The following is a 21,532-nucleotide window of genomic DNA, read 5'->3' on the forward strand; positions in this document are numbered from 1 at the left end:
TTGGGGGTGTGGGGTTGTGGGTCGTCGTGGTCCCTGGGGCACCTGCGGGTGCCAGGTCTCGAATGGAGACCGTGTCCTCCCGCCCGTCGGGGTACGCCACATAGGTGTATTGGGGGTTGGCGTGGAGGAGCTGGACCCTTTCGACCAGGGGGTCCGACTTATGGGTCCTCACGTGCTTCCAGAGCAGGACAGGGCCTGGGGACGTCAGCCATGACGGTAATGAGGTCCCCGAGGAGGACTTTCTGGGTAAAACAAACATTCTTTCATGAGGGGTAGCATTGGTAGCTGTGCAAAGGAGTGATCTAATCGAGTGTAGTGCATCAGGGAGAACCTCTTGCCAGCGGGTGACTGGAAGATGTTTAGACCTCAGAGCTAGTAAAATGGCCTTCCAGACTGTCGCGTTCTCCCTCTCTACCTGTCCGTTCCCCCTGGGGTTGTAGCTGGTGGTCCTATTCGAGGCTATGCCTTTGGAGAGCAGGTACTGTCGCAGCTCATCACTCATAAAGGAGGATCCCCGGTCGCTATGGATATAGCTAGGGAAACCAAACAGGGTGAAGAGGCTGTGCAGGGCCCTGACGACCGTGGCCGAGGTCATATCCGGGCAGGGAATAGCGAAGGGGAAACGTGAATATTTGTCAATGACGTGGAGGAAGTATATGTTGCAGTCAGAAGAGGGGAGGGGACCTTTGAAGTCGATGCTTAGGCGTTCGAAAGGGTGGATGGCCTTTATGAGGTGTGCTCTGTCTGGCCAATAGAAGTGCGGCTTGCACTCTGCGTAGACCTGGCAGTGTCTGGTTATAGACCTGACTTCCTCAATGGAGTAGGGCAGGTTACGGGCTTTAATGAAGTGAAAAAACCTGGTGACCCCCGGGGTGGCAGAGGTCGTTGTGGAGAGTCTGCAATTGGTCTGTTTGTGCGCTGGCACATATTCCCCGGGACAGGGCGTCTGGGGGCTCATTGAGCTTCCCGGGCCGGTATAAGATGTCATATTTGTAGGTGGAAAGCTCGATTCTCCACCTCAATATTTTATCATTTTTGATCTTGCCCCGCTGCGTGTTGTTAAACATGAATGCAACTGACCGTTGGTCCGTGAGTAGGGTGAATCGTTTACCAGCTAAGTAGTGGCGCCAGTGCCGTACAGCTTCCACTATGGGTTGGGTCTCCTTTTCGACAGAGGAGTGTTGAATTTCAGGGCCTTGGAGGGTTCGTGAGAAGAAGGCCACGGGTCTGCCCGCCTAGTTAAGGGTGGCGGTTAGGGCGAAGTCAGACGCATCGCTCTCCACCTGGAACGGGATGGATTCGTCTACAGCGTGCATCGTGGCCTTCGCGATGTCTGCTTTGATGCGGTCGAAGGCCAGGCAGGCCTCTGCCATCAGGGGAAAAGAGGTGGATTTGATGAGCGGACGGGCTTTATCCGCATATTTGGGGACCCACTGGGCGTAATACGAGAAGAAGCCCAGGCATCTCCTCAGTGCTTTGAGGCTGGTGGGGAGGGGAAGTTCCAGGAGGGGATGCATGCGGTCGGGATCGGGACCGATGACCCCGTTTTCCACAATACAACCAAGGATGGCGAGGCGGCGTGTGCGGAATACGCACTTCTCCTTATTATAGGTCAGATTTAGGAGTGCGGCGGTGTGGAAGAATTTGTGGAGGTTGGCGTCATGGTCCTGCTGATTATGGCCGCAGATGGTGACGTTATCCAGGTACGGGAAGGTGGCCCGCAGCCCGTTCTGGTCTACCATTCGGTCCATCTCACGCTAGAAAACCGAGACCCCGTTGGTGACGCCGAAGAGGACCCTAAGGAAGTGATAGAGGCGGCCATCCGCCTCGAAGGCAGTATATTGGCGGTCCTCCGGGCGGATAGGGAGCTGGTGGTATGCAGATTTTAAGTCTATGCTGGAGAACACCTGATATTGCGCAATCTGATTAACCATGTCAGATATGCGGGGAAGTGGGTACATACCCAGCTGTGTGTAGCGGTTAATGGTCTGACTGTAGTCAATGACCATGCGATGTTTCTCCCCAGTCTTAACAACTACTACTTGGGCTCTCTAGGGGCTGGTACTGGCCTCAATGATCCCCTCCCCTAGGAGCCATTGTACTTCGGACCTGATAAAAACCCTGTCTCCAGCACTGTACCGTCTGCTCTTCGTGGTGATGGGCTTGCAGTCGGGGGTGAGATTTTCAAACAGTGAGGGAGGGGTGACTTTAAGGGTCGAGAGACTGCAGGTGGTGCGCGGTGGGCGATCTAAGAACTGGTGATTGCAAACAGAGAGCGGGGGGAAAGGCCCATTATACTCCATGGTGACGCTCTTAAGGTGACACAGGAAATCTAGCCCCAGGAGTACGGCAGTGCAGAGTTGTGGCAGCACGAGGAGCCTGAAATTTTTGTACACTGTGCCCCGTACAGTCAGGATCGCCATGCAGTACCCGAGGGCATCCACCAAGTGGGACTTTGAAGCCATGGAGATCATTTGCTTCACTGGCAGTACTGAAAGGGCGTAGCGACTCACTGTGTTAGGGTGAATAAAGCTCTCCGTACTCCCACAGTCAAATAAACAGTTTGTAGTGCTGTTCCTGTTTACCTCGATGTCCACCATGGACCTGGCGAGTGGGTGAGACCTGGATTGGTCCAGCGTAACCGAAGCCACCATTGGATTTTGCGACGCGGCTGACGGCATCCAAGATGGCGGCCCGCACGGCTCACACACGGCTGAAGGCGTCCAAGATGGCGGCCCGCACGACTCACAGGCGGCTGAAGCCATCCAAGATGGCGGCCCGCACGGCTCACACACGGCTCCCGGCGCCCAAGATAGCGGCCCCCGCGGGTCGCACGCGGCGCTACTGGGCTTGGAAATCAATTTCGCCCTGCATACCTTCACGCAGTGGCCCTTCTTTCCACACCCGGAGCAGATCGCATCCTTCACCGGGCAGCGTTGTCGGGGGTGCTTCCCCAGGTCGCAGAAGTAGCACTTCGGGCCTCCGGAGACTGCCGCAGCGGTCGGGTCATTGGTAGGACGTGGCGTGACGTAGGCCTGCGGCCCTCCCGAGTACAGAGGTGGCGGCGACTGCGGCGTCCACGATGCGCCCCCGTGGTCGGGGGTGTAGGCCTCGAGATTACGGAAGGCCACCTCCAACGAGTCGGCAATCGCCACAGTCTTTTGTAGGTCCAGCCCACCCTGTTCCAGCAGTCGTTGTCGCATATAGTTTGACATGATACCCGTGACATAGGCATCTCTGATTAAGTCCTCAGTGTTTTGGGCAGCTGTTACGGTCTTGCAGTTGCAGGCCCTGCCAAGTGCTCGCAACGCACGCAGGAATTGATCGCCCGATTCTCCTGGCTGTTGTCTGCGAGTAGCCAGAAGATGTCTGCCGTAGATTACATTAGACTGTTTGTTGTACTGGCCTTTTTAAAAGTTCAATCACATCCTTGTAAGTTTCAGCGCTTCTAATCATCGAGAATACTTGATCGCTTACCCGGGCGTGGAGCACGTGTAGCTTGTCGGTTTCGGTCCGGACGACGGAGGCGGAGGCGGAGAGGAAAGTTTCAAAACATCGTAGCCAGTGATCGAAGCTGTTAGAGGCTCCTACAGCTTGAGGATCCAATTCAAGTCTATCGGGTTTTAGTATCCGCTCCATCCCAAAACTTTTGCGAATAAAATTGACACACTATCAATCAAGCAAAGACTAGTTTGTATGCAAGAACAAATAGGCTTTTATTCGCAAAAGACTTGGAGCACACCCATGCCGATGAACTGGTCCAGAGACTGAGGCAGGGGGTGGGGAGCAGTCACCTTTATACCTGGAGCAGGGGGGGAGGAGTCTCAGGCAGGGCCGGCAGGGGCATGTCCAGGCATGTCACACACACACACACAGGTAATAAGCTTAATAGTGGTTTACCACAGCCTGGGAACAGGAAGAGAAGCCAGACAAGGAATGTGTACGTTACACTTTCACCTGATTTGCACTTTCATCTGATTGGCTGAAATGTCAAAATAATGAAACCACAAAATATCACAATTGAGCAACCTTAAGAAAAAGAATCTCATGGTTCAAAGTCACTCATGTCCTGCAGTTTGCTTTTGCTATGTTAAAGAGCGATTGACTTACAAGCAGCCACCAGTCTAGACAAATTGCAGATAGAGAGTGGAGCTTGATCCTGTCCTCACCCAATATCCAAACATATACATTTCCAGCAGAGGGTGCTGGAGAGCAATAAGGAAAATGAGCCCTGTTCAATGTTATTCTCCCTAAACAAAAGGACACTGTCGTCAGCAGTTTTGCTGCGAGCAACATCTTAAGCTTACATGCTTCTCACCAGATAAGCTTTCTGAGATCTTGGGGTTTGGGTGGAAGAGCCAAAATGAATATCTAAACATTGAAATTAATTGTCTTTGGGTCAAATCTTGTCACCTTTTGTTTGGCTTAAATGTTTGAAATTTTGATACGATATGCAGCATAGCTAGCATAAATGGCAGATCGAACAACTCAACTTCTACTTAAGAAACAAAACAGAACTCACCATTTTACTGTCAACTGAATATAGAAAAACAACTGGCCTTGGCCCTCGCATACATTGCACTTCAGACGGCCATGTCCAGCGCAGCTTGTACAACTGGGGGAAAATCAAAAACTCATCATATATATATTTTTAAATGTATTTATTAGTGTCACAAGTAGGCTTATATTAACACTGTAATGACAATACTGTGAAAATTCCCTCGTCGCCACACTCCGGCGCCGTTCTCATCTGATTATCTAGCTTTCCCTCCTGTTTCCTGTGACAGTGAGTTCCAATTTTTAACCATTTGTGGGAAAAGACCATTACAAAGTTCTGAATTTCCTATGAATTTATTAGGGACTATATTATATTTAGGCCACTCTAGTGTAAGGGCATCTGGCATAGCAAGGGTCAATGCGGAACTGGGAAACAGTACCGTCCAAAGTGTGATTTCTGACCTGAACTAGAGTGAATTGTTGGCTGGATAGAAATAAGCATGGAGTTAGCTTATCATAGAATCATAGAATTCTTGTAGTGCAGAAGGGGGATATTCAGCCCATCGTGTCTGTACCAACTCTTCTACAGAGCATCTTACCCAGGCCCTATCCCCATAACCCCACATATTTACTCCGCTAATCCCCATTACACATCTTTGAACACTAAGGGACAATTTAGCATAGCCAATCTACCTAACCCACAACTCGTTGGACTGTGGGAGGAAACCGGAACATTCGGAGGAAACCCACGCAGACACGGGGAGAATGTGCAAACTCCACACAGTCACCCAATGCCAGAATCAAACCTGGGTCCCTGGCGCTGTGAGGCAGCAGTGCTAACCACTGTGCCATTATGCCATTATGTACTCCATAAAGCCAAATGGCAAAAGGTAGAACTGGGGCCAATCTTTACACACTTTTATAAATATCTATTTGCAGAAGTAAAATTTGCAGTTTCATTTTCTTTTTATTTAAAGGGGGCACAAGTGAAATCCCAGTTAATGTCAATTATCTCCATACAATTAAACAAATTTAATGTACAAGTAACAACCAGCTCTTCTGTGGGCTAGGTCATTGCTTTCTTAGGACCTCCGACATCCTTACCTTACAATCCCACTGCCCATACAATGATTACATCTCTCTTCACTGAGGCGACATCCTTTACCAAGACAAATCCAGCATTTCACCTGTAGTTGCAAAATGGCTCAGTGTTACTTTATATAGTTCACATGCTTGTTAGAACATCGAACTATGGGTACAACGAAGTTTAAAAAGGAACTGTTCTCTAAATTGAGGAGAATTGCTCCCTCCCTCAAATTCAGCGTAATGATGTCTGCCGGGATCATTGAATGGGGAAATGAGCTCCTCACCCACCCACTGTGACTTTAAGGCTCGGGTCCGTGTACATTGACCAGGCAAGCTGCAGTACACCATTTAGCCACTGCAACACAGTGTGGTGGACTTCAGTTATGCCTGGACACATCCCCTGCCGGCTCGGCTCCTCCCCTTGTCACCTAGTATAAAAGGTGGCTGTCTCCTCCCCCTTGTTCAGTTCGGGTTGGTTATCTGTTGGGATGTGCTCCTGATTCTGTTATGAATAAAAGCCTACAGTTGTATTGGCACACAAGTAGTTTTTTGCCGAATTGATAGCGCATCACACAGATTGCCAGATTCAGCAATGTAGGATGTTTCTGTCACCAGGGTGGAGAGTTACATTAATGGATAGCGGATTGGTGGCCCAGGTTATTTTGTGGAGCTCGGAGGTGCACTCCTGCTCTTCCTATCCCAGAAACATATTTCAAGACTTAACTCTGCTGGGCCTCTTTGCCATCACCAGGTCCTACTCAAAATGACAACTGGGGTCCTATTTCTGTCATTGGATCCTAGTTTCCACATTAAAGATGGCCAGTTACCTGAAGCGGACAAGCACCTTGGACAACCACAAGATACCCCACCTTTTAATGGTGCAGTAAGCCTATCAAGCCCTTTTTGAGGCTTTCAATAATCAATTAACATTGAAATTGCTGACTATTGTTGGATACAGTACAAGTGATGCCTCACCCCCTCTATCACTTCGACCATTCTACACAGAGAAACTTTGACAGTGAGCGTTTACTGACTGTTTCTCTGAGAGTTAAACCTGAATCCCAATGCTGACCTCACTCCACATGCAGAAACCCACACACACTTTAGTCCAACATTCCACACATGTAGTTTGTCTTTTTAAGTTAATGATTTTGGTAAAATTGTGGGCTGCTATGTAGACCTTGGTAACCTGTGCTCCTGGCCAATGGCAAGGAGCACTATAGTCCTGCTTGTCACTGAGTGAGATGGCGGTGGATTCTAACTCCTCTACAGAACTTGAGCACATGATTTCAATACATTACAATGTAGTATTTAGAAAGTTTTGCACTGTCAGAGGTGTGATCTTTCAGATGAGATGTTAAACTGAGGCCACCCCACTTTTTCAGGTGGACATAAATAAGGTTCCTGTGGCAATATTCAAATAAGAGTTCTCTGAGTGTATTAAACAACAATCGAGGACCTCAACCCCTGACGGTCCTTGAGAGGAGGAAGTGGAGATTTACCAGAATTGTTCCAGGGATGAGAGGTGACCTTAACTACGAGGTTAGGTTGGAAAAGCAGGAGTTGTTCTCCTTGGAGCAAAGGAAATTGAGGGGGGATTTGAAAGAAGTGTACAAGGCTTGGATAAGGTAGACAAGAAAAAACTACTCCCATTAGATGTTGATACAAGGACGAGGGAGACACAAATTTAGGTTTGAGCAAGAGATGTGGAGGGAATGTGAGGAATGATCTGGAACTCGCTGCCCATGAAGGTGGTGGAAGTGAATGATGATTAATAATTTCAAAAGGAAATTTGATAGGTCCTTGAAGGAAATAAACTTGCAGGGCTACAGGGATGGAGTGGAGGAAATAGGAATGACTGGTTTGCTCTGCAGAGAGCTGGCATGAACTTAATGGGCCAAATGGCCTCCATCCATGCCATAAATGACTCTGACCCAGATTTTCAAAAGAGCTTCACTGGCAATTTGTCTCATTGACATTTGTGTCCCCTTGTTAGGAATAAGTAGACTGCTGTATTTACTGACAGATAACACTTCAGAAGGTTGGTCATTGAGAAGGGCTTTGTCACTGGACTAGCAATCCAGAGACCCAGGGTACTGCTCTGGGGACAAAAACAGAAAATGCTGGAAAATCTCAGCAGGTCTGACAGCATCTGTGGAGAGAATAGAGCCAACGCTTCGAGTCTGGAGACTCTCCGTCAATGCTCTGGCATCAAATCCCACCACAGCAGATGGTGGAATTATAATTCAATAAGAAAATCTGGAATTAAAAAAAATATCAGTAAGGGAATCAAAGGTTAGGGGGATAAGATGGGAAAGTGGAACTGAAGATTATCACATCAGATCAGTCATGATCTCATGGCCAGTTAAGCTCTTTTGAAAATCTGGGTCAGAGTCATTTATGGCATGGAAGGAGGCCATTTAGCCCATCAAGTTCATGCCAGCTCTCTGTAGAACAAACCAGTCAGTCCTATTTCCTCTCATTGTTTCTGCTCCGCCATTCAATGTGCTGAATAGCTTATTTCTGCTCCGATGTTTTATGGTCTTATGGATGCTCTGAGGTTGTGAAAGGTTCAGTATACTTTCTCTATGTTTACTTACCCGTCCTGTTTGAAGACACTTATTGCATGGGACTTTACCCGTGGTCATGCATCTGTGGCACCCCTGAAAGAAATCACAGTCAAATAAAATGAATGTCCCCTTACTGATCCTCGGCCTCTGGTGGGTAAATTGCTGGCAGCTACCAGTGCTCCCGCTGGCAAGTGACAGCTGCCAATCTCTGGCCAGCAGCTTTTGTGGCCGGGATTTCCATCCCCAAGGAAGGCCTGCCGCTGGCCACTTAAGTGTCAGTGGGTGGGCCTTCCCCAAAGATGGCACTCGCCAATGCTCTAGCTGGTGGATGAGACCCCTGTCACCTGGATTAAATACTGCTCATTGTCTCTTTTCACACTTAGATAAATTAAGATTTTTAATTTCTGGCTTTTCATCACTTTATAGGTGAACGCTGATCTCCCATCACCAACTTCAAAATGGAAGATATCAAGAGGTAATTCGATTGTGCAAAATGGGGGAAAGTTTTAGCAGTCTATTTTATATTATTCCTGATGTTTGGTTCCATTGATGAGTGTACAGTTACATTAAAATGTCATTGAGGAAGTACTGCAATCAGAAGCTCTTTTACCATTGCTAACTAAAACATGGCTATGAACCTTTTCCTCAGTCCCCATGTAGTCTTCAATATCCAAATCAGTGTCAGGCTGTATGCCTGCAGCCAGAACAAAATAACATGTTTTTGCTCATGATTCCCATTTTCCCTTGTTCCGATCATAACTTTGTCTTTGGAGCCAGGCAATGAATTCTCCATCCTACAGTCCAGCTCAGCTTTCATTTGATTTTTGGGGTCGGACAGAGAAGGTTCATGTCCCCTTTTCTACTTGCCCTGCCTCTTTTCTTTCAGTTCATTCCAACCCTTCTTGTCCTGCATGATGCCTTGCACTTTATATTGTGGCTTGTTGTCTTCTTGTCTCCTGGATCTCTTCCATTTTATTCATGTTAGTCTTGTTTGAGTGTGTGTGTATGTGTGTGGTGGTTGTTTAGCAGGCATGTGGGAGGGGTGGTGGGAAGAGGTGGCAGACGCCTGGGGGAAGAAGGTAGCGGATGAGTGGGTTCCATTGTATTTGTTGAGGTGTGTTTGTTGAGGTGTGTGTTGGGGATGGGTGGTTGCAAAGGTGTTGTGTGTTAGGGTGAGGGCTGGTAGGTTGGGAGCTTTTGTTGTGTTCTGGAGAGTTGGGGTGGTTGTCGAGGTGGTGTGTGTGTGTGTGTTAGGGAGAGAGAGTGCTGGTGGTGTTTTTTTTGTTATATTGTGGCAGTCCCTGGGATGTTTCAATCCCAACCGTGTCTGACCTCTGTTCTAAGTTGACATACCTTTACAGACGCAGTGTGAGGCACCTGGACCTTCTTTTTATTTTTCTCAAACATTTGTGGAATGTCAACTGCCACTTCCCAGGGAGGGGGAGGGGCTCCAAAGCCATAGCTGTCAATAATCTGATCTGAAAGAAGAGAGTGAGGAAAAAAACCTTATATTGTAATCACAGTGTATGAACAATTGCCCTCTGTTGCTTTAACCTTGTCACTGTTTCAAGTCAGGGTCCAGGAGAAAACTGGTGTATGTGAGCCATCTCCCTGGTGTTTGCATTTCCAGCACTTAATGTCAGGCCCAGATTTTTTTTCTTGTGGTTCGGGTATGCAAAATTGGGATGTTCCCTGGCTCTGTGAATCTTACTGGGAGAATGAGACCTGAAAGAGGTTTCAGTTTGGCAGGGGAGTGGTGGGGGGGCGGCGGTAGGGTTGCTGCCCCTATCAGGTCTAATCTGCACACTTTTAGTTTCAGGCACCTACCTCAAATCATGAGTGGAGGCGACTGCTAATTTATATGGGCAGCTGCCTCCGGGAAAAATGGATGTGCAATTTAGACCTGCTTCCACCACCCCCTCTCCACGTAAATGGTGTGGGCCATGTTCTGGGGCAGCACATCTGGATTCAGACCTCTGCCAGCATTTTCACCCAGATGGAGAACCTTTCTGTCTGGGCATAAAAACAGTAAGAAGTCTCACAACACCAGGTTAAAGTCCAACAGGTTTATTTGGTAGCAAATACCATTAAACCTGTTGGACTTTAATCTGGTGTTGTGAGACTTCTTACTGTGCTTACCCCAGTCCAACGCCGGCATCTCCACATCATGGGCATAAAAAGTCAGGCCTTAGTTTATCACAGTTTTCTAAGTGTCCCTGTGGTGAACCATAGTTGGTTACCACTATGAGTGCTGAGCCATGGATGGTCAGCATTATGGGGGTTTGTAGATATGTTACTGTAGTTACTGTTGGTGTTAGGGTTGGGCTGTTCTACCTGTTGATATTGTTCTGTGGTACACTCCAGTTGGCTCCGCCTACCAGGGGAAGTATAAAGGTCACTGCACTGCCTGGAGACCCTTTAGTCTGGGATTGTATTGTATCTAGTGTGCTCCATTCTTGTCAGTAATAAAAGCCTTTATTTCCCGGGTACAATCTAGCCTCCCGAGTGATTTAATCGCGCATCAGTCCCAAATGGAAAGAAGTTGTGTTTAGCAGCATAGCAAACCTGCTCACAGAATCCAGGCTATGGGAATTGGAACTCTGGCAGCACCCAAATAAAAAAGTTTGCAAAGAAAATGTGAAAATTGTGTGGGGAGAAAATGTCAAAATTATGTCAATCATAAGTGGCGCAGTGATGGATCATAACTTGATTTGCCTCTTTGTACAGACCATTTGCTGCAAACAAATGAAGTCTTTCATTCACTTGTTCCCTGAGGATCCACCTTAACATGAAACTCAGTTCCACAAGCCAATCTAGCACTAGCCATTGGCTGCACAAAGGCAAAATACTTTGAATGCAGGAAATCTGAAATAATAACAAAAAAAAGGCACCACCTGTATGGAGAGAAGCAGAGTTAGAAACACAAGAGATTTTAAACCAGTGGAGGGGGGTAGACTTGGGGGAGCAGGAAGAACAAAAGCTTCCCTTTTGTTTTTCCTGCCCCCATTCTCTGGCTTTAAAATTCTTACCTTTCTATCTCCTTTCTGTTCTCATGAAAAGTCACTGACCTGAAACATTTATTCTGTTTCTCTTGGCAGATCCTGCCTAATATTGTAATTTGATTTAAGATTGTGCTGTTAGATTGGAACATTGTAAATGTTACTCTATTAGTTAGGACGATTGAGAGAGAGAAACCAGATCATTACAGGCCTGTTAATTTAACATGGGTTGCAAGGAAGCTACTAGGATCTGTCATTAGGGTCAGAGAGCTGGATCTTTAGCCCCCTCTGGGAATGGGACCACAGATTGGAGTGAGGAAGATGGGAATTGCCAGGGTCATCAGCCCACGACTGGTGATAGCAAGTTGGTCCTGTTAAGGTCCATTGTTGGGAGACTGACTGGGATTACCTACCCAGGTTCTCTCTCTCTCCCCAACATCCCCCCCCCCTCCCCCGGTGACAGCGGACAGTTTAGCTGTCTGGAGGTAATGTAATTTTTTTTTGAAAAGCCCACCAGTGGGCTCAATAAGGGAGTGTTTTTAGATGTTATTTGTATGAACTATGAGGACATCCAGTGTGGTCCCACAAATGAGATTATTGGCAAAAATGAGAGCGCACAGAATTGGAGAAGGTCTTTGACGATTGGCAATTGGTTGGGAGGTAATAGACGGAGAGTGGGGATAATCTGATTGGTGTGAGATAATATGTAGTGTTCTCCAGGAATCTGTTCTTGAGCTTTAACTTTTCATCATATTTATCAATGCCTTTGATGTAGGACTAGGGGGAAAAATATCCACATTTCCAGATGTTAATAATCCAGGGGCAACAGTGGCAGTGGAAACAGGAAGATATTAAGGGGCACAGGTAGATAAAGTGAGTGAGCAAAAATCTCTGGCAAATGGAGCTAAATGTGTGCAAATGTGAGTTAATCCACTCTTAGGTCCAAGAAAGATAAATCTGAATATTTTCTAAATGGCGAGAAGCTAGTAACTGCAGAGGGACAAAGAGATTTGGGAATCCAAGTACCTGGTAAAAGCCAGGAGACAATAAGGCTACTGGGGCTGGTCTAATAGGGAGTAGGTTATACTTCTGTTGTACAAAGCCATGACTCAGAAATGTGAGTAGCAACAAGCTATTTGACTGCAGCGTATATCACAGCCAAGAACCCGGGTGTTATGTTCCTCTCCCTACTCCAGGAATGTTGAAAAGGTTCAAGACAGTAAACAAAAGCAGTGGTCATGATCACAACTTTTAAACAGTCATGCGTGAAGTGAGAGGTTTGAAAAACGTCCTGAAGGATGTCCTTTGAAAAACAGTGACAGTTATGCAGACAAATGTGGCAATCAATGTGCATAGCAAACAATGCTGAGAGGAGCAGCCTCGGTAGTGTAAACACAGCAGATTCCACAGCAAATAAAACCAACAGATATACAACCATTTCGATTTAAAACATAGTGTAAGGGGAAAAATACAAGGGAGCACACTTTAAAATGGCTGCCTGGCACATAAAGGGTTAACTGGGAAAGAAGCCAAAAAGCAGACACAGGCTCCCGCTGTTCAGAAATCACTTTAAATCAAAACCTAACAGACAAGCCATTTCCAAATCACAGACAGTGACTCATAGCAAACAAACACCTCAGGAAGCCAAGCCAAGGGTCAAACATCTTTTAAGATAAGGAAAACCCGAAACAAAGAGTTTAGCTTAACCTTAGGAAGCGGGAAAATATGAATGCGAGGAAACCAATTAGCACCTGAATGAGACGAAACTGACCATTGACAGATACAGACATGAGGAAATGTACCCATTCATATTATGTTAAATGTCTATACCTGTTTGTACTCACTTAAACATGAAGGGATGTACCCATTCATAAAATGTTAAATGTCTATACCTGTTTGTACTTGCTTAAACGATGTGATAATGTTCGAATCACCGGTTTACCCATTGTGTAAAGGGTATAAAAATGAACCGCTCCTGACATTCGAGTGAGAGAAGGTTTGCTACAGACATGTGCCTTGTCTCCACGGAGCTCCGTTTAATAAATCGTATTTTCTGAATCTCGAAGTCTGACTACGAGTGGATTTTTCCCACAACAATAGGAACTCCCCAGTTAACTCAAGGACATTTGGTTCTGCAGGCTGCAATGGCACTTGCGCAAATTTATTTTGACATGTTAATACAAGTACACAGGTCGTTACTTTAGGTATTAGTTTCCTTCCTGGTACGGGTCACTTTCTGTTTTTTTTCTTCAAGTGACCATTATCCACAAGAATGAAACCCATCCAGTTGAATATTTTGATGACAAGGTAAGCCTCAACAACTAGTGACAGCATGAGGGGATCTCATTGCCACTTTCTCTTTCTTGATCCAATGGCATTACGGCACTCCTACTGAGATCAGCTAATTCAGCAAAGGTCAAAGGTTGCATCGAGAGATCTTTCCAATCTGTGGGTATTCATTATTCATTAGATTTGTTGAACCACCTGTGGAACTGCACATGGGCTTTGAAAGCAAACACTGGGCTTTCATAAATATCTCCTGTGGTGAGTTAGGTTTCTCTAAACGTGACATACTCACTGTGATAAGGTTCACTTTTCCATTCAGGTTTTCTGGATTCAGTGAAGCTCTCTAGACGATACTGAAATGGAAGAAAAAGTTTGAACCATCAACATTTTCCGTTGTTTTTATAAACCTTGAGGTACTTCATATGGTGCCACAGATCATAGAGTGACAAGTGACACAGTACCGATATGTTTCCGCCTGCCAGTGCCATTCGTGTTATATTTTCTGGGTTAGCAGTTTGTCAGCAATTCTCTCACCGTCCAGATAAAAGGGGGTGGGTGGGGGAATGGGGAGTTCTCCCTTCACGCCCGCCACAGGAATTGTAGCGGGCAGAAGGGGGTGGATCACGCAAAGGCCCATTGACCTCGAGTGGGATTCTCCGGTTTTGGGGCGAGCGCGGCCGGAGAATCCCACCCAAGATCTGAAATTTGGTTCAGAAATAGGGAACTCCAAGTCGAGGGTCACATGCTGAATGGAATATTGGGAGATCACTTGGAGAACTGCCAGCCTCCACAAAATTGTACAGGTAACAGGCAGCATCTTCAGAAGGTAAGGGGAATGAAATAGTCAGAAAGCAAAAACAGAACATAAAAAAATTATTCTTATTTTCCCCTTTCATCATCCTCCTCTTAAGACATTGACCATCTTGGGTACAAATTCCCTTAAGGCAGTACTTGTACTGGATACAGATTGACAAATATTGAAGACCTCTTGCATATTAATTTCTCAAACAGGTTTCTATTTTAACAGATTCCCGATATTCTGTTTTTATGTTCCAAATTTCCAGCATTGCCCTCAAACACCTGGATGATTGGAGGGAGATTCAATAAAGTCGCCAATGTCTTTGCTCTGTCTGTCTTTTCTTTTCTCTCTTATTCTCCTTCACATACTCTTTCCTCCCACCCCAGGATCTCCCACCTCACTATAAGAAGCTCCAAACAGTTTCAGTTTGCTCTTGGCAATACCTCGTTTGTAGCATCTGTAACCAATTAAGTGCTCCATTTGAAAGAAGCACAACTAGCCAACTGTAATGAAAACAAGCCAAACTTTCCATAAGTTACATAAATTAAAATGTCATTGTTAGGGTTGTACTGGAGCGCACTGGCTGCAGAAAGGCCTCAAGTGTAACAGCAGACACTGCGTTCTCCATCTGCAGGGACACCTCATAGAATCCCTACAGTGCAGAAAGAGGTCATTCGGCCCATCGAGTCTGCACTGACAACAATCCCAACCAGGCCCTATCCCTGCAATCCCACTTATTTACCCTGCTAATCCCCCTGACACTAAGGGGCAATTTTGCAAGGCCAAGCAATCTAACCTGCACATCTTTGGACACTAAGGGGCAATTTAGCATGGCTATCCACTTAACCCACACATCTTTGAAGTGTGGGAGGAAACCAGAGCACCCGGAGGAAACCCACGCAGACACAAGGAGAAGTTGCAAACACAGGCAGTCGCTCAAGGCTGGAATAGAACCCAGGTCCCTGGCGCTGTGAGGCAGCAGTGCTAACCACTAATTACTGTCCTCAGTATAGAACCTTTTTTGATTGGACCGAGGTGGAGAATGTGGCTAGAGGAGAGAGAGGCGGTCAGTCAGCCAGGCTGACCTGGCTCTGTACATGACCACCTGCCATGCAGAACTCTCCTGACCTGCTCGCTGCTGTTCTTATTTATGTTCTTTGCAGCAGCAGTAATATATAAATTAACTAACTAATGATAACACCTTAACAGGAAACTGTAACTCAAAACATGATCTTCAGTGAAAAATTAACAAAGTAAATTAAAATGTCCTTTCCGAGGCTGATTATTTAAGACAGAGATGAGGAATTTTTTTCTCAGACAGTTGTGAATCTTTGGAATTCTCTTCTTCAAATGGCAGTGGAAGCAGTGTCTTTGAATATTTTTAAAGTAGGTCTGAATAAATTCTTGATAAGCAAGGGGGTGAAAGGTTATTGAGGGTAGGGGGGAATATGGAGTGAGTTTACAATCAGATTGTAAACCCGGGGAGTGGCACAGTAGCACGGTGGTTAGCACCGTTGCTTCACAGCTCCAGGGACCTGGGTTTGATTCCCGGCTTGGGTCACTGTCTGTGTGGAGTTTGCACATTCTCCTCGTGTCTGTGTGGGTTTCCTCCGGGTGCTCCGGTTTCCTCCCACAGTCCAAAGATGTGCGGGTTAGGTTGATTGGCCATGCTAAAATTGCCCCTTAGTGTCCTGAGATGCGTAGGTTAGCAGGATTAGTGGGTAAATATGTAGGGATATGGGGGTAGGGCCTGGGTGGGATTGTGGTCGGTGCAGACTCGATGGGCCAAATGGCCTCTTTCTATGAGATCAGCTATGATCTTACTGAATATCAGAACAGGTTCAAGGAGCTGAGTGTTCTACTCCTGTTCCTAATGCATATGTTTGTATGATGCACTCCAGCCTCTGTGGCACCCACCAGCCACAGAAGGTCTCAAGCATACCAGGGACATCATATGTTCCCTCTCAAAGGATACCGGGCACAAACTTGGCTGCAGGAGCGGGGCAGAGAGTCAGGCTGGACGACCCATTCAACTGCCCACTGTCTGGACCTATTTATGACTGCCTCCCATGGGGGGGTCTCCTGAACTGCCCGCTCTGCTCCTATGGAAGCACAAGTGAATGCCCCTGTTAATGTCCACTACTTGAATATAATTCACCATTCAATGTACATTGAAGGAGAGAACTTGTAACATAAACAAATAGCTGAAAGAGAATTCAGAGGCACAGCAAGAGTTGAGCAATCACATACCCTGTACATGTTGTATGGTTTTAACTCTTTGAAAGTCATTTCCTCAGCCGGACGACTGCTGTAGGTGACATGATCAGATGCATACTTGATCAATGCTTGTCGAGCTGTATCCTCACTGATGGAGGGAAAACTATAGGAGAGATGGTATAAAGATTGTCGTGACTGTCCTTTTGTCAAAGTTCTCTTTCTTTTCATACATTTACCAATGTTCCTTTCAACCATGAAAATAACCATTTCCAAAATGGAATGTTTTATTGATAAAAGACAATAGAACATAGAAACATAGAAAAACTACAGCACAAACAGGCCCTTCGGCCCCACAAGTTGTGCCGAACATATCCCTACCTTTTAGGCCTACCTATAACCCTCCATCCTATTAAGTCCCATGTACTCATCCAGGAGTCTCTTAAAAGACCCTATTGAGTTTGCCTCCACCACCACTGACGGCAGCTGATTCCACTCGCCCACCACCCTCTGTGTGAAAAACTTCCCCCTAACATTTCCCCTGTACCTACCCCCCAGCACCTTAAACCTGTGTCCTCTCATAGCAGCCATTTCCACCCTGGGAAAAAGCCTCTGAGAGTCCACCCGATCTATGCCTCTCAACATCTTATATACCTCTATTAGGTCTCCTCTCACCCTACGTCTCTCCAAGGAGAAAAGACCGAGCTCCCTCAGCCTATCCTCACAAGGCATGCCACTCAATCCAGGCAACATCCTTGTAAATCTCCTCTGCACCCTTTCAATCTTTCCCACATCCTTCCTGTAATGAGGCGACCAGAACTGAGCACAGTACTCCAAGTGGGATCTGATGAGGCATCATTATCCCCGGACTCCTAAACTCAATCCCTCGATTGATAAAGGCCAGCACACCATACGCCTTCTTAACCACCTCCTCCACCTGCGGGGCCGATTTCAGAGTCCTATGGACCCGGATCCCAAGGTCCTTCTGATCCTCTACAGTACTGAGAGTCTTTCCCCTTATATTGTACTCCTTTATTCCATTTGATCTGCAAAATGGACCACTACGCATTTATCTGGGTTGAAGTCCATCTGCCACTTCTCCGCCCAGTCTTGCATGCTATCTATGTCCCTCTGTAACTTCTGACATCCCTCCAGACTATCCACAACCGTGTCGTCGGCAAACTTACCAACCCATCCCTCCACTTCCTCATCCAGGTCATTTATGGAAATGACAAACAGCAAGGGTCCTAGAACAGATCCCTGGGGCACACCACTGGTGACCGACCTCCAATTAGAAAAAGACCCATCTGTACACACTCTCTGTCTCCTTTGGGCAAGCCAGTTCTGGATCCACCGGGCAGCAGCCCCTTGGATCCCATGCCCTCTCACAATGGGCGGGATTTTACGGCCTTGCTCAACAGACATTTCCGTTGTCCACCCCTCACCCAATCCAATTCCATGGCGGATGAGGCGGTAGAATTCTGGCAATGGAATAAATCAGGACTTCTTTAAGTAAAATCAATGGCTAAGTATGAATATGAAAATAAATCATGTGTGCTTAAATTAGATAGAATACAAAAAGAACATAGTATAAACATCCTAAGTAATGGTATATAAAGTTCAATTCTTAAATCTCTCAAATAATTAAAATAATGTACAGGGCTAATATACAGCGAAGAGAAAGATTCGGGTCAGAATGCCGCAATGTTTAGGCAAGACAATGGAAATAGAAAATGGACTTTCTGATGCCTGTGATTTCAGTTCTACCATAGCCAGTTGCCTGGTTTCTCATCAATATAACACACAGGCAGTGCACAGACACAAACACTGGATCATATTTACAAGAGTAAAGTGGGCACATACCTCCACACAGGGCTGATGAAGATTACAAAGAAGGGGTAAGGCTATGGAGGGATTTGAAAATGATCATTTAAAAATTAAACTTAATACATTTGGGGAAGAGAAAGAAATCAAGGTCGCTGAGAATGAAAGTGACAAGTATATGGGATGCAATATTGGACAGCACTGCAGCAGTAGAATTCCAAGGGAACATTAGCTTATATAGCATGGAATGCAGATGACTGGTGAGGAAAGGTTGGAGAAACCCCAATTCTTAAGTAAAAAAGGGATGAAAATAGTGGTAGAGATGAACTCAGGATACAGCAGGATCTGTAGGGCGGCACGGTAGCACAGTGGTTAGCACTGCTGCTTCACAGCTCCAGGGACCTGGGTTCGATTCCCGGCTCGGGTCACTGTCTGTGTGGAGTTTGCACATTCTCCTCGTGTCTGCGTGGGTTTTCTCCGGGTGCTCCGGTTTCCTCCCACAGTCCAAAGATGTGCGGGTTAGGTTGATTGGCTATGCTAAAATTGCCCTTAAGTTTCCTGAGATGCGTAGGTTAGAGGGATTAGTGGGTGGATATGGGGGTAGGGCCTGGGTGGGATTGTGGTCGGTGCAGACTCGATGGGCCGAATGGCCTCTTTCTGTTCTGTAGGGTTTCTATGATTCTATGTTATGGAGGTGGATGTAGGCATTTTGGTAGCAGTGAGTCAATGATGCACAAGAGGTCAGAGCTGGGAGGCTGTAGAACCTGTGAAGGATTATAGGACTGGAAGAGTTACAAAAAATGAGATAAAGCAATGGAGAAATTTAAACATGAGGCTGAAGATTTTAAATTTAAGGCCATGGGATATCCATGTTTGATAAGGACAATTTTTAGCCTATGTCATTAGCGTAAAAAGATGGGTTGAGCATTAAATACAAACCATTCAATTTCACATCTGTGTATTTTTGTGTTGCAGTATTGTAAGGATTTTCACTATTGTCACAGGGTTTATTGGTTTTATTGTTATCCATGATCAACATATTTTATGTGTGAGGTTAGAGTAATGTCTTACCCTCAAAGCGATTTGTCCTAATTTTAATAAGTCTCCAGCAGCAAGCTATTGTGAATTTAAAAATAGATGTGATTATTTATTAGCACTCATTTGCCCCAGAGTTAAACGTGATGTCTCACACACACTTTCGTACATATAGAGATTACTTACAGATGAAGAAAAAAGCAATGCATTTACAATTTGAAATGATTTCCATCTCTTTCATAGCAGGTTTGTAGCTTCTTAGATGAATTGATGTTTTAACTTTTAAAAGTAAAGGATTCTCAGTAAACTGAGAGTCTTTTTGTAGTTGGCTCTCAGGTGAATTTGAAGTTGGAACTGTAGAATGCATATTTATGTACATATTGCTGCGATTTGTACACAGGAAGTGACATGTTGGTAGCACGGGAGTTCTCACCAATGTGACTACAGGCATGGCAAGTAAGAACTGCTGACGATCTTACTGTAAACTGTTTAAGTTGCAGTCTTTTGTAATTATTCTTACACAATCCAGTAACTTTACATAGTGTCAGGAGCTGGCCAAGATGGCACAAGGACTTCAGAGCATTGTCCAGCTCACCTTTGACGGGAATATTGCCAACAATTGGAAAAAGTTCAAAAAGGAATGGTGTGTATACTGCTGTGCTGGTCTCTCCAATAAATCGAAGAAAGTATAAGCATACACGCTATTGAACCTAGTGGGCATGGAGGTGGTCAGAAAATCTGAATCCTTTATCTTCCAAGGGGAGGAATACCAAGAGGACCCTGAGGTACTATTTAAAAAACTTGAACAAATATGCGTGTCCTTAAAAAAAACTGTCATCATGGACAGACATGTTTTTAACACCGCCAACCAGAAACTCGATGAGTCGGTAATATCATATACCTCAACACTGCAAATTCTGGCAAAACAGTGTGTTTTCAGTACTCTCAACAATGAACTCGTAAGAGACCGCATTGTGTGTGGAATACACAGCAATGCCTTATACAAGCAGTTGCACCGCAAAAAAGCCTCACATTAGAACCTGCGTTAGTTTCTGCAGGCTAAATGAGCAGTCCAGGGGGAGTACCAAGGAATTAAGGAGAGAAATGGAAGTTCTCAGTATAGAACACACCCTGCCCAAACTGCAGCAGGCAGCAGAAAAGAGAAGCGCGTACTTCGACAACATCTGGTCTGGGGTCATACAATGCAAGAACATGATGCATGCCTGTGCTTAGTCCTTGACAGAATCAGAAACATACAGTTGAAGCTTAACCTTGCTAAATGCAGATTCAGGGTCAGCTAGGTCCCCTATGTGGACCACCTGCCTACCTCCAGACTCGGATAAGACAACAGCTATACAGCAGATGACCACTCCTAAGGACAAACATGCCCTGCAGCGTTTCCTCAGCATGATGAATTATTGAAGTGCATTCCTTGTTAAAGTGAGATAACTGGATCCCTCTGTCAACTTCTCCGCCAGGATGTAGATTGGTAGAGCACCACAAAGCTGGGTTCAACAAACTCAAGGATCTGCTGTCACTCCCTCCACTGTTACAATACTTCAACTCCGAGCACCTGTACTCTTATCAGCTGATGCCTCTCAGCATGGACTGGAGCAGTGTGTAATCCAGAATGGCAGACCAGTAGCATTTGCATTAAGGGCTCTCACTAACATGGAAACTTGCTATGCCCAGATTGAGAGGTAACTCCTTGCCCTATTCTTCACATGGCAGAAATTCCATGACTTAAGCTGTGGCTACCCTGCCAATGTTGAAACTGAGCATCAACCACTCATCACCAGACTTAAAAAGCTTGTCTGCAGTGGAAGATGCTCAAACTCCAACGCTAGAAACTTAGTGTGATCTACAAGCGTGGTGAGGAGCTATACGTCGGCGATGCCCTCTGCAGGGCTTACTTAACCACCACTGAGCATACAAATTGTGAGGAGGACATTGACATTATGACAATTCGAGTGCTGTCTTCCTGCAGAATTGAGGAACTCAAAGCTGTCCTACAAACGGATCACACATGCAGGCAGCTCCATGGCATCATCATGAAAGAATGGCCCACAAGCTTTGCATTTTTACGCCATGAGAGAGGCGTTAACCATACAACATGGACTGCTACTGCTTGGCCAGAGGGTCATAATCCCCAGCTCTCTGCAGACGTACTACACCCAGCAACTCCATCAGGAGTCTTCTTGTGACTGGAGGTGCCCACTCCA

General features: G+C 45.9%; 1 protein-coding gene and 1 long non-coding RNA gene across 4 annotated transcripts in view; both read right to left on the reverse strand.

Moving 5' to 3' along the window:
- Positions 1 to 21,532, reverse strand: part of LOC144491503 (uncharacterized) — a 279,152-nt gene that overhangs the window by 11,810 nt on the left and 245,810 nt on the right. The gene's annotated exons all lie outside the window — the stretch shown is intronic.
- Positions 1 to 21,532, reverse strand: part of LOC144491502 (protein SSUH2 homolog) — a 122,345-nt gene that overhangs the window by 11,810 nt on the left and 89,003 nt on the right. For all 3 annotated transcript variants that reach the window (XM_078209402.1, XM_078209403.1, XM_078209401.1), the window contains exons 4-9: positions 16,488 to 16,617; positions 13,731 to 13,791; positions 9,507 to 9,631; positions 8,184 to 8,246; positions 5,602 to 5,684; positions 4,523 to 4,615 (exon numbers count right to left, since the gene is read on the reverse strand). In XM_078209402.1, the coding sequence (XP_078065528.1) occupies positions 4,523 to 4,615; positions 5,602 to 5,684; positions 8,184 to 8,246; positions 9,507 to 9,631; positions 13,731 to 13,791; positions 16,488 to 16,617 (555 nt within the window). The remainder of the gene's footprint in view (positions 1 to 4,522; positions 4,616 to 5,601; positions 5,685 to 8,183; positions 8,247 to 9,506; positions 9,632 to 13,730; positions 13,792 to 16,487; positions 16,618 to 21,532) is intronic.

The sequence above is a fragment of the Mustelus asterias genome, chromosome 3 (assembly GCF_964213995.1).
Source record: "Mustelus asterias chromosome 3, sMusAst1.hap1.1, whole genome shotgun sequence".
Lineage (NCBI taxonomy): Eukaryota > Metazoa > Chordata > Chondrichthyes > Carcharhiniformes > Triakidae > Mustelus > Mustelus asterias.